Source organism: Manduca sexta, chromosome 11, assembly GCF_014839805.1.
Source record: "Manduca sexta isolate Smith_Timp_Sample1 chromosome 11, JHU_Msex_v1.0, whole genome shotgun sequence".
In the NCBI taxonomy this organism is placed as follows: domain Eukaryota; kingdom Metazoa; phylum Arthropoda; class Insecta; order Lepidoptera; family Sphingidae; genus Manduca; species Manduca sexta.
The window spans coordinates 3,032,173-3,044,264 of NC_051125.1; the positions used below are offsets into that span (position 1 = coordinate 3,032,173).

At 33.6% G+C, this 12,092-nt stretch overlaps 2 protein-coding genes across 5 annotated transcripts in view; one reads left to right on the plus strand and one right to left on the minus strand.

Moving 5' to 3' along the window:
* Positions 1-546: 546 nt before the first annotated feature.
* Positions 547-4,645, minus strand: LOC115451837 (zinc finger protein 501). Of its 2 annotated transcripts, none has more exons than XM_037437607.1 (5): positions 4,363-4,645; positions 3,135-4,089; positions 2,441-2,594; positions 1,745-1,891; positions 547-1,129 (listed from the first exon to the last, which is right to left on the minus strand). In XM_037437607.1, the coding sequence occupies exons 1-5, from the start codon at positions 4,507-4,509 to the stop codon at positions 928-930; spliced, it is 1,605 nt and encodes a 534-aa protein (XP_037293504.1). In that variant the 5' UTR covers positions 4,510-4,645; the 3' UTR covers positions 547-927. The 2 variants fall into 2 exon arrangements, with proteins under 2 accessions (XP_037293504.1, XP_037293505.1); XM_037437608.1 differs by having other exon boundaries at positions 4,228-4,365.
* Positions 4,646-5,625: 980 nt separating this feature from the next.
* Positions 5,626-12,092, plus strand: part of LOC115451834 (pyruvate carboxylase, mitochondrial) — a 44,904-nt gene continuing 38,437 nt past the window's right edge. For 2 of the 3 annotated variants that reach the window (XM_037437588.1, XM_037437590.1), the window contains exon 1: positions 11,803-11,958. The gene's annotated coding sequence lies outside the window, so the exon portion shown is untranslated. Of the gene's footprint in view, positions 5,772-11,802; positions 11,959-12,092 lie in introns of those variants that run through there. The other variant, XM_037437589.1, reaches the window with a different exon arrangement.

Sequence of the window (12,092 nt, forward strand, 5' to 3'; positions counted from 1 at the left end):
TATTAACAATCACATTTTTTTTCGAAAGTACAACTCAATTAAAAATATCAGTTACAGGTAAAAAAAAAGTCCATTTTCTCAGTTCTATATTCCGCAAGGTTATCATTTATTTGAGTGATATATTACATTTATTCTGATGAATTCAATCAGAATCTTGATTGAAAACTTCGCCCTTAGTTATAATCTGATGAATCTTGGATTCAAAATTTATACTTTTTTTTTTAATTGGGTACTCCAGGATTTTGTGATACAACTAAATAACAAGACGAACATCGCCTGGTAGCAAACATGGACAGTAGTTTACCATCTAGTATATTTTGCAAAGCAACATGTGGCACTGCATTCCGTAGTATGTGTTACGCTCTTTGGGCACCTCACTACACTCGTTATCCTGAGACATTAAAAGTTGTTTATCTTCACCATTTTTAGACCGTTAGAACTAGGTCCCGATACTTCTTATGTTAAAAACTTACATTGCTTGGACCCGTTGTTTGGACCTTATAATATATAGGTTTTATATAATTCCATAGAATAATGCAAATAAAATTGAAAAAAATAAATCATTTATTTCCCATTACTTAGTCTTACGCTAAGATTACAAGAACAATAAATGCACTGGGATAAATTTTACACAACAAATTGTCAACATTTTTTTTTCAAATCCGAGATTCGTTATTACCAAAAACTATAGAAAAATATATTTGTAAACTTTTACATTTATTTTACACAAATTCGGTATAGTAACTTTCTAGAGAGGTTATTTTATTATTGACTCTTACCCTTTTGAGCATAAGAGAAAATCTTTACATCCTTATTGAATTATATAATTATTTTTTTTTACTTAATATTTTTTGCATTATTTAAAGGGACATAGATATATATTTTTTAATACTTTTTCTTCTCTAACATTTATAGTATTTGGATACATTATTTTTCTATAACATTAAGCCCATTTATTCCTTCTTTATTAATGTTATCAAATTTAATCACAGTTTGGCTGTTCACAATTATTTTGGCATTGTCCTCGGTGACCATGGGGTACTCTTGCAATTGTGACGTCACAAAATGCTCGGACACGTGCTGCTGCAACTCAGACTTAAGCCGGAAACTTTGAGTGCATACTGTGCATCTGGAAATTAAATATAAGTCGAATGGTAACTATTAATTACCATCACCAAAGAAAATAAATATTTTTACTTTTATATTCATTCAAGAAGAGTACACGTGAGCCACGCAGCAAGGTTTCTTTAAAAGGACTTGGTGTTTTTTTATTGACCATTAATTAATATTTGTCTCATCATTCAGTCAATAAAAATATAGAAAAATCGTTTCTTGTGAGGCTAAACATCTCTAATGTTGCATGGAGGTATTAGTTATATAATATATCCGCCCGGCTAGCGACCACTATCCACAAAGAGTTAAAACCCGCCATAGTGGCTCACGTAAGTTTATCGCGTTCCAGGACCAGACTATGTATATTTGGTCCCATCAGGCCGGCATAATTGTGTACTACTGCCGAGAGGTAATCTCTCTTCATTCGACATTCTATTAGACTCCACTCCACTTACCGTCAGTTGCAGTGGGGTCACTTTGCCGTCCTTATAAGAACAAAAAATAACATCTATAAATTTTACATACACACGCCTTTTTATCCTAGAAAGTGCAAGCAGAGACGCAACTACTGGACCTACTCCACGCCGATTGCTTTACAATATTAATTGCGCAAATTAGGTCTTTGACTTACTTATATAGATTGTCTCCCAAATGCGCCCTTCGGTGCCGCACGAGATCACTGCTCTGTGCAAAGGCTCTCTCGCACACGTCACAGCGGTACGGCTTCTCCCCGGAGTGGATGCGGTAGTGACGTTCCAGATGATACTTGCTTTGGAACCTGCAAACAACCAAAGTTAAGAAAATAAAAATATAACTATAAGTCCATTGTCTATCAAGTTCTAATAACAGATTTGAACCACCATTCCTGTTGGAAAGGTTTACTTTAATATTTGATTTGTTGAATTTTAAGATTTACATGTACTTCAATTTGATGTAAATGTAATATTATATCGATTTCTTATGTTTACGCGAATGTTATAAATATAAATGAAAATAGTTTTCGGATGTTATCGCGGCTTTTTGTATTTAAATTCTCTCTTGACTTTTTGAAGACTTTGCAGCCTTCGTGGTCATGGTCAAGATACTGTGAGCTCGTTCTGCGTAGATCGGACCTTCATCAGCAATTTCTTTTTATTATATTTAAAAATGTATAATTGATAATATAAACAGATTTTATATCGTTGATTTTTCTGACGACCAACATCTCAATCCGTTCCGTGACCATGAAGGCTGCAGTCTTTGAAATATTAGGAGAAAATTGTAATATAAAAAACGGCGACAAAATTATTTCGATGGATATCTTTTAAACTATGTGCCTATAACTCACTTCATTGAACAAGCGCCGCATTGATGCGGCTTGACGCCCAAATGCCGCTGTCTGTGTTTTGCTAACGCGCTGTGCTTGGTGAACGATGCACCACATTGGCCACAAATATAAGCCCGCTCGCCACTGTGGGTGGTGCTATGGCATTTCAGTTCACCTGGAAATGGTAATGACGATAATGAAGTTAAAAAGTTATAGTATAGATGCTTTTTTACTGCAACAGGTTAAATGAAGTTATTCCCTCCCCCATATATTGACTCCCAACTCTCCCCCAGGCCCCTGCAATCGCTAGGCTGAGCCATTCTAATATCCCATTGGCAGCTCTACCCTATAATTGACTGCAAGGATGAAGGAAAACATCGTGAGGAAACCTGCACATCTGAGAAGTTCTCTATAGGAATTTTGAAGGTGTGTGAAGTTACCAATCCGCACTAGGCCAGCGTGGTGGACTAAGGCCTAATCCCTCTCAGCAGTAAAGGAGGCCCATGCTCAGCAGTGGGGAAGTATATAATACAGGGCTGATATTATTATTATTATTATAAGACTACAATGCACTTAGTAGTAGAAGAAGGCCGTATACATAATAAAAGGTAGCTGTTACATCTTATAGTTAGCAATATGAATTGTTTAGTATATTAATTTTCAATACCAGCCTATCTGAATTGGATAGATTAACTATTTTAGAATTCTTTCTCACCTTTACTAACAAACTTCCTCGGACATAAACTGCAAGCGAACACTTTCAACCCCAGATGCCTCTTAACATGTTGATTCAGGTTTGTACTGGAATCAAACCTTTTACCACATGTCGGACATAAGTATGGCTTCTGTCTCACATGTATCTTAATATGATTCGTGAGAGTGGACAAATGAGAGAAAGATTTCAAACAAATTGGACATGCATGAGGTTTGATTCCGTTGTGTTTGTTGATGTGTTCATTAAGCATTGTTTCGGTAGCGAATGACTTTTTGCACTTCAAACATTTATATGGCCTGTTGTTGTCATGGCTCATCTCATGCCTTTTTAAATGGCTAAGTTTTTTAAAGGTTTTCTTACATATAGAACAAGACAGCACTCTCTCTTTATTCACATGTTTTCTTTGATGTGCTGACAATGAGTTCACGGATTTAAAACTTGCCGAGCATGTATTACATTTAATATTTTTGTTTTCATTTGTTTCCAACTCCTGGTTCCCATCGCCATGTGTTAAAAGGTGTTTGATGAACTTATGGCGGTGTTTAAATGTCTCTGAACATAAATTACATGAGAAATCATTATTTTGATGCCTTAATTTGTGAGTTTCTAGTTTTGATTTCTTTCTGAATATCTTATTACAAATTTCACATTTTAATTCAGTACTGGTACCGTTTTCTATTGAATCATCTAATGATTTTAATTCGGTGATTGTTAAACTATCCTCTTTGGTATCTGTACTATGATCACTCTCAACTGAATCATAATGGGCTGGAATGTTGTTTTCTGTTTTTATATCTATGTCTGATATTGTGTCTGGTTCTTTTTGGTTGTCTTCAAATGGCTTCCATAATTTTGAATTGACATTTTCTGCTACTGTTTTGAAATTATAAAACCTCACTAAACAGTCATAACAAGTGCTGCATATCATTCTTGGAAGACCGTCATCTGGATGCACCTGGAAAGTGATAACACATATTTATTGTATGGTAATGGTATGTAATATGCAAGTCAAATACATTTTTTTAGATAGGCTTCAAAGTGGAAACAAGAACGCTCAGTAATCGCATCAATGTGGGATAACAATAATACTAACCAAAACTTCTCTCGTTTAATTAATACACATTCTCAATTTCAAGTACATTAAGTCACAGCTAGTACTGTTGAAGTTTTACATCTTAAAACAACTGTTCCGTCATCATAGTTAGAAATAAAGACAATTTCTATATACCTTGATGGAAATGCATGCTCTCAACATCTCATACACAGAAACAGAATCGTCTCTTTTGGAAAATAGATCGATAAATGACCCACTCGGCGCATCGTCAAGACATGTTCTACAGATTTCAGTGTTACTGCATAACATTAATTCAGCCATTATTATTTAGTAAATTATTTTCTGTTATAGTAAAATAAGTAATATATTTATATTATTTTTATAATAGAAACATTAAAAAACAGTAAAGTAAGAATATGATTTCTAGTGTTTGTTTACAGTTTGTTCTTGACAAAATATGTCAAAGACATACTAGTGTGGTTACTACTGAAAGCTACTGGCTAGTGTGGTGAATTCGATCTATAATATTTCCAAAGACTAACGACTATTATCGTATGGTCCAAGCACTGAGGCGACCTATAGCTGTGAACCAAATCAAATAATAAAACATGCAGTTAGTATCTATTTGAAGCAAATACATAATATCACAGATATAGATGCCATGCAATCTAAAGTTTCCGAAATTTTAACTTATGCCTGACATGGCAAAGGGCTTGTCATAAACTTTGAATCGACGAAAACTTATGCATTTTCGACACCTTCGTTGATAAAATACGTACTTGTGTTTAATATTGATAATATACATAAATACTTTGTCAAAATATAATATAAATAATATGTAAAGTATATAGCAAAAATATAAACACGGAAACGTATAGGAGGCTTTACGAACGGCAGCGGCGACATCGGCTACATTTAATGCTCGAGCTTCTGATGAATTGTTTACTGCAGTTAATATTTACGCACGATTATAAAATATAAGCTTATATAACGCGAAAAATTTATCCTGAAATAGGTATTTTTATTTGTAATTTCTCGGCATTATAAAATAGTGAGGTGAAAACCATAATGCATTCATGATAATAATCAAAAGTAAATATCTATAGATATCTTTGCATATTCCTATTTCCTGATGTTGACGTTATTCATAATGCAGTTGTCATATTCATTATATTTAAGGCTGTTTTTGTTTGAACAACGAATTAGTACGAATTTATAAAGCAACACAACCCCGTCACCGCATCGCGCCGCTTAAGCGATTGTTCCTTTACTCTCTTAGCACCTTTGCCCTCGCCACTCGTTATGGGCGAGGGATAATGGTCGATTCGTTTCCATTCGGTCGCTGTTTCCCTCAAATATTAGTGTTATCTATGGGTTTCAAATGTCAGTAGCTCAAACCTAATATATTATCTGTGGTTAATGGTTCTATCATCTGTCAAATGCCAATCGTCATTGAACGTAGAACGAACGTCAAGTTTATCTTGTGTAATCATAAATGAATTTAAATTTTAAAGTTCGAAAATAGAATTTGTTAATTATTTAGTTATATATACGAAGATTAATCATTATCGTTTTTAAAATCGGTAAGTACGTTTCGTAGATATATTTCGATAATGTTTAAATTGAAGTTTTTTATACCGTTTCATAGGCTTTAATATCAACAAGTGCTCGAAGTGTGCTAATAAAACGAGCGAATATCTAAATAATATGCGATTTAATATAATGTAATAAATGTAATAAAACTATATTCAATGACGTAACTTTAATACTGCCGATAAGCAGAAACAATAATATTTTATAGTCGTTTTTATGGCGAAAATACGAAATAGAATCCTATAAATTTATTATTATTATTGAAATCCTACAAATTTCCCATTTACCTTAAATACAATACAAGCACCTTGTTGATTGATGCTTAGGTATTTATTGCCTACCTTGCCCCTGAAAGATAAAATATAAGGTCTAACTTCAATAAATATTAGGAGTAATTTTTATATGTGCGTTTTAAAGCCCTCATGCTTTAAATTACAGTATTGCTATAAATTGGTAAACAAAATATATCATGAAATAAATGTTTATTCACAAAAAATAATATTTTTAGCTTTTGTTTCTTATTACTTTAATAATTGTTTTAGTAAAACACACCTCTGTGATATTTAGTGTGTTACTATTATAATACTGGTAAGATTACCTTTTATATATTTAAAATATTTTCCTTATATATTTTTGAAATGTTTTACAAAAAGACTTATCAGTTAAAACTCAAATCATATCAATAAAACAAGACACAGTTAAACACACTGTTTGCTCCATGTAGATCAAGGTTTGTCTGTGTCTTTCACAATTATTATTACTATGTACTTGTTATGTTTATACAACATTATTAAAAATTATTCTGTTCTTATTACATTTTTGAATCCATTTTTATTTATTTATTTGTTTATTATTTTACTTTTCCCCAAATATAACATTTCTGTTCAACATTTTTTGCTGGAGCATTATATTTGTTAAAACAGTCCTATCTCATAATAAATAGTATATTCCTAACTTGAAATTGGCATAATGTACAATTGCCATGATAAAAAAGTAATTTTTTGATGTTGATTATAATTCAAGGATTGGTCACAGATGTCAAATATTATTCGAATATAAGCACAATTTTAAATAACTACTTAGAAAAAAAATACTATGTACAAACTAGGAATGTACATATTTTTTTTTTGTTATATTTTTGTCGTATTTTCGATGAAATTTAAAATTGTCATTTTTAACACAGTACCAATATGTCGAATATAAGGCAAAATGTGCTTCAAATTTAGCGGCTATTCCTTCCCTATCTTTGTGCATACATATATTATAAGGACTACGACCCCGCCGACCTGCCCTGTGAATCCGCCATTGCCGTGCAAATCCCAAGGCTGAACTACAACTCGCGCATTGCGACAGCGCCGTAAACCTGAATACAAATCGATACATCAAACCACGACACCATCGTAAATACGACCGAATAACGTCTTAAAACCAATAAACTAATTGGATTAGTCAAGCACAATAAACAAAAGTGTAAACAATAGTGATATGGGCTGGGTAACCCTGTGTTTTAACACGTTACGACTGACGACATATGGGACATTGATACGTTATTTTAAAACCGATAAATTTACTCGCAAATCAAGTCGTGAACCAAAGAGTTAAGATAAAAAAAATCGAAAAATATTTAAATCGAGATTCAATTGTTTACTACGCGTATTCAAAACATGTTTCGCAGATGCAAAAAAATATTTAAGGCATTTAGAAAGCACTTATTTAGAATCCAAAAATTAAAAAATAATATACCTACATATATAGTCAAACTCATATGAAGGGGACCTGTTTATATCACTCTGCAATGCAACATCACCATTAACCATCGTAGTTTTAGCTACCAGAATCAATAAACTCAAGAAAAATCCCAAATTATGCCAAAACCAAAATAATATTTTTTTTGAATATTTTTATGTATTATTGTACGCTTTATGTAAGCAAATAAGTCCCAAAACCCCGAAGCACTTTACTGCGTCATTCACTAGTACGATGTGCCACCTGCATACGCATATTTAATTTTGTAATTATAAAGCCGGTATAGTATGAGTAAGGTGACCACACGTACTATTTTTATCGCTCTGATGCGAAAAATCTAAATTAATACATTCCCGTGCTGAAGAAATTAATTAATAAATTAATAGACGATAATTTTTTGACCCATAAATAACAACTGTTGTTATTTATGTTGTAATTAAATCAACGATAAAGAAAAACAAAACTCATGCTGTGTATTTGTTGCAACCAACATTCGAAATTCCTATAGAGAACTTCTCAGATGTGCAGGTTTCCTCACGATGTTTTCCTTCACCGTTACAGCGAACGATCAATTCACAAAGAATACACACATGATTTTAGAAAAGTCAGAGGTGTGTGCCCTTGGGATTTGAACCTGCGGACATTCGTCTTGGCCATCCGTTCCACACCCAACTAGGCTATCGCCGCTCTCAATGCCCCTAACTATTGAAAAATACCAAAAATTGCGTTGATACGTAGATATTCTAAAAAGATGAAGAGTTTTTCAACGAGGTATCTAAATCCTGCCAGAATGGTAGGAGTAATGGTGCTGATGATGGGCTATACTATAATTAAATCGTTATGTACCATTTCTTTGCATTTTTTATATAAAGTGGCGATAACTTGCGCTCCTGATACAATAATCCTAATACGCCATATTACATATTCTACACTGCGCAAACTTACATGCCCATAAAGAATATTTCTAAACTATAATTAAACTCTTGTGACGAAATAACAAATTTCCCGTTTGAATCACAAGAAATGGTCACCGTGAACATGACGCATGATATGTAGATCTCGGTTAATCAGCTTTGCGGCTTACTAGCCTTGATGACGCGATGGAAAGTTGTGATAGATCAGCTACTGGCTATCCATGTAATTAAAATGTCATGTGAGAACGATTATTTATATACATAGTATTATGCCTCTGTCCTATAAAACAGGGGTGACCAACCGGTCGATCGCGACAACAAGTCCAGTCGATCGTGGCAAGGCAAAAATATAAATACGTAGAACAGACCGCGCAACATACCTAACAACTAACTGCTGCACGCATCGTCTTGTATCATTTTTTAATCAAAATTATAATTAATTGTGTACTGAACTATGTTGTTTCATTTAAGATTCCAAGATGTATGTAGCTTGGTAGATCGCACAGAGTATCATCAGTGACAAGTAGATCTTGAGTCTTACCAAGTTGGCCACCCCTGCTATAAGGGTAGGCAGGGAGTATGGATTGCCACTTTGCAAAATTCTGGCATACTTCTCTCGCTTCCTCCACCTTCATCAATCTGCATTCCCGCCGGTTCAGGGTACTTTTGACCTGGACCTTGGTCTTTACTAAGAATGTCAGATATCTGACATTCGTAGTCGACTCCTACCGGCTTTTCCATTTTATTATTTAAATTATACTTTACTTGTATACGACTTAGTGACGAAACTAGTAAAATCCCTTTGAGGAATCTAAGGGCTAAATACAAGGACTCCGAATTACTGCGATACAAATACATCTTGGCTCCTAGTTAACTAAAAATTCAATGACAAACAGGACTGACTCCTAGTAAAAAAATCAGGTCATTGATACTTTTGAAGCAAAAATAATGCAAATTATCACTCAATACCCAGTCACAACTGCTTGATAGCTGGCCAAAAACGTAAAATTTATAGTCACATGCCAAATGGTAGTAGATGCTTGGTTGTTAGAAACATGAGAATACGTCGTATAATATAAGTAGGTAGGTATTTGCAAACGGATAATAATATAGCTTAAAGTTTTAACTGTTGCCCGCACTTTGAAAATCGAACGCACCAAAGATAATGTTTATTCGTTCCATAAGATCCGACTAAGGCCACGACCATACAGCCAAACTATAAATTAATTTAGTTACATTAAAGCGAATATTGTGAATAACTAACCGAATTGGCAGGGTCTATCATACAAGTGATAAAAACACCTCATAATGGCTCGCCTTGGTAAATCTCTTTCCATGATCGGATCTATAACCAGTATGTAATATTTGTATAATTCTGGCGACCATTAAGAAATGTAACGCTTCCCGTTTATCGAAATTATTTTTCAAATACTCAACTACCAGGGCTCATGACAAGATCCTGTGCAAAAAGAAAAGCAAACTATTGAAATTCTCCAATACTTCAAACAGTCATACATGAACATTCTATCAACATTGAATCTTTATATTTGCTAATATTTGGTTTGTTGTAGTTTCTGATAAAGAATATTACATCGGTATCAAGCTTGAAGTATGTGACTGATAGGTGTATTTATTTAATACTTTAAAATTAAGTTCTCTTGATACTTTAAAATCTGCGATTATTACTGGATTGTTCAAAACATCGGGCTGGAATTAGTGGTATTATTTTTTGTGTATTGTCATGGACAAGATAATTTTGGTAAACTTCGAGTAGTCAGATAAAGAAGCACATTTAAATAACACTTAAGGGCTTATTAATATTGATCGTGAAAGCTTAAGTAACACAGAAGGCAGTGGAGCGTTTGGGATTTGTATTCGATGTTCGTGCAAGAAAAAATGTCCGTGTATGTCCGAAAACATTGTTTTTGGCATTGTCACCAGAAATCGCTTATACTATCTGTCACCAATCTTAATGTGAATATAGAGCAAACGTATGACTTACGTATATATTAATGAATATTATATAAATTATATTTTTTTACTATCAAATAACTTATCAAACATTACTAATTTAAGAATACAACAAAATTGCCACATGGAACTTTGTGCCAACAACTGCACATGTCACGGCAAATATATAAACATTCTATTTCTGTAACACATTCTTTTGGCACTGAACACGAAGAAAGTCTTGAATGAAATTTTGAGTACGCTCAAATGACAAACGTTCTTATATTACCTTAGCATTAGTTTATACAGAAGTAAGGAAACGTGGCCGTAATTGTAAGGGGTTGAAAAAAAATTGGCAATGTTAATTTTGGACGTAGTCAATACAACAAAAACCCCACCGCTTTGTTTCAAACTTCATCTACAGCATATCTGTAGAAAACGCCAAAATTCTGGAAATCACGAGTCATGATTTTGTGAATTTTATGACCATGTTACCATGAAGGCTGCAGTCTTCGAAATATCGGAAGAAAAACATAATATAAAAACCCAATAAAATCCGAAAAATTGTTTTATTTCGATGTCTACCATTCGCATTAACATGTCATCATTACATTTTATGATTTTCATTTTCAGTCTCATGAAATGGACTTTAAAAGAAAAATCTTGAAGCAGTTTTTGCCACGAAACAATTAAAAACAATGGCTTAAAACATATTTAATGTATTAATTTTCATTTGATTGATATAATGATTGTATCATTAAACAACTTTTGACATGCTTAATATGCTTTACATATCACAAATGTCATGCAATTGATTCTTTAGGAAAACTCATTTACAGTCAATGCAAAAAGTTAGTACGAAATCAATCTTATCAGTTATCACCTCCATAAAACCTACTTCAACTTCATTCTACATCAAAATAATGACTATAATTTCGTCTTCTGACGTTCTTAGCTTACGCAAGAAATTTATCGAATAAAAATATACGATATGACGACACAAACATGACACAAATAACAAGTATTGCTTTTGGTATACCAATAATATTTACACAGAATTGTACGTTACAAAGAGAATAGGACTTGACCAAAATCGCTGAATTTTACTGTTCATCCTGGTTTGCAGGTTTGGGTTTCTTTACCGATCATATTGGTGATAGGAGTAACCAAGCCTTCGTAAAAAGCTCGATATACAACATAACTCCTTGAAGAGCATCTGCAGAAGTTGGCATAGCAATTGTTTGACCAATCATTTGTCGATCCATCAAGCTCAAGAATTGTGCTATCGTTCTCACGTCCAACCTTGGCAACCTCTGGGTCAATATCACAGACAATTAGATCCGTATAATTTCACTCTAAATCAGTACTGCAACTTGACAGATCTGACTAGAAACAGACATAGTCTGTTGCCATTGAACCTCTGATAAGCTTCGTTAGAGGTCGCTGTGACCCGTATAGTCTCACGAAATTACGCAAGGCAAGTTAGTATCGTGCCGGCGTCAGTGCAGTGAGGACGTGTGCTCGCGATTCCGCCAATCGTTTACGTTCGATAAAATTATCTTGAAAGGTAATTTTTTCTCTTTCATTATTGAGATTCTCGTTTATAAAAGTATGTGTTCGAGGTTAGTGCAACCTTGATTAATTAAAATCGTTGATTCTTATACGTGAGATGGCATATTAATTGACTGTCACTTCATGAAA

What these genes read in the sequence shown, in the direction of transcription:
- LOC115451837 (XM_037437607.1), bottom strand. Translation starts at nt 4,509, where the DNA reads ATGGCTGAATTAATGTTATGCAGTAACACTGAAATCTGTAGAACATGT. An exon ending in GAGGAAGTTTGTTAGTAAAG is followed by an intron (nt 2,595 to 3,134) that starts GTGAGAAAGAAT and finishes TACCATTTCCAG; the next exon opens with GTGAACTGAAATGCCATAGC. An exon ending in TTGGGAGACAATCTATATAA is followed by an intron (nt 1,130 to 1,744) that starts GTAAGTCAAAGA and finishes TTTAATTTCCAG; the next exon opens with ATGCACAGTATGCACTCAAA.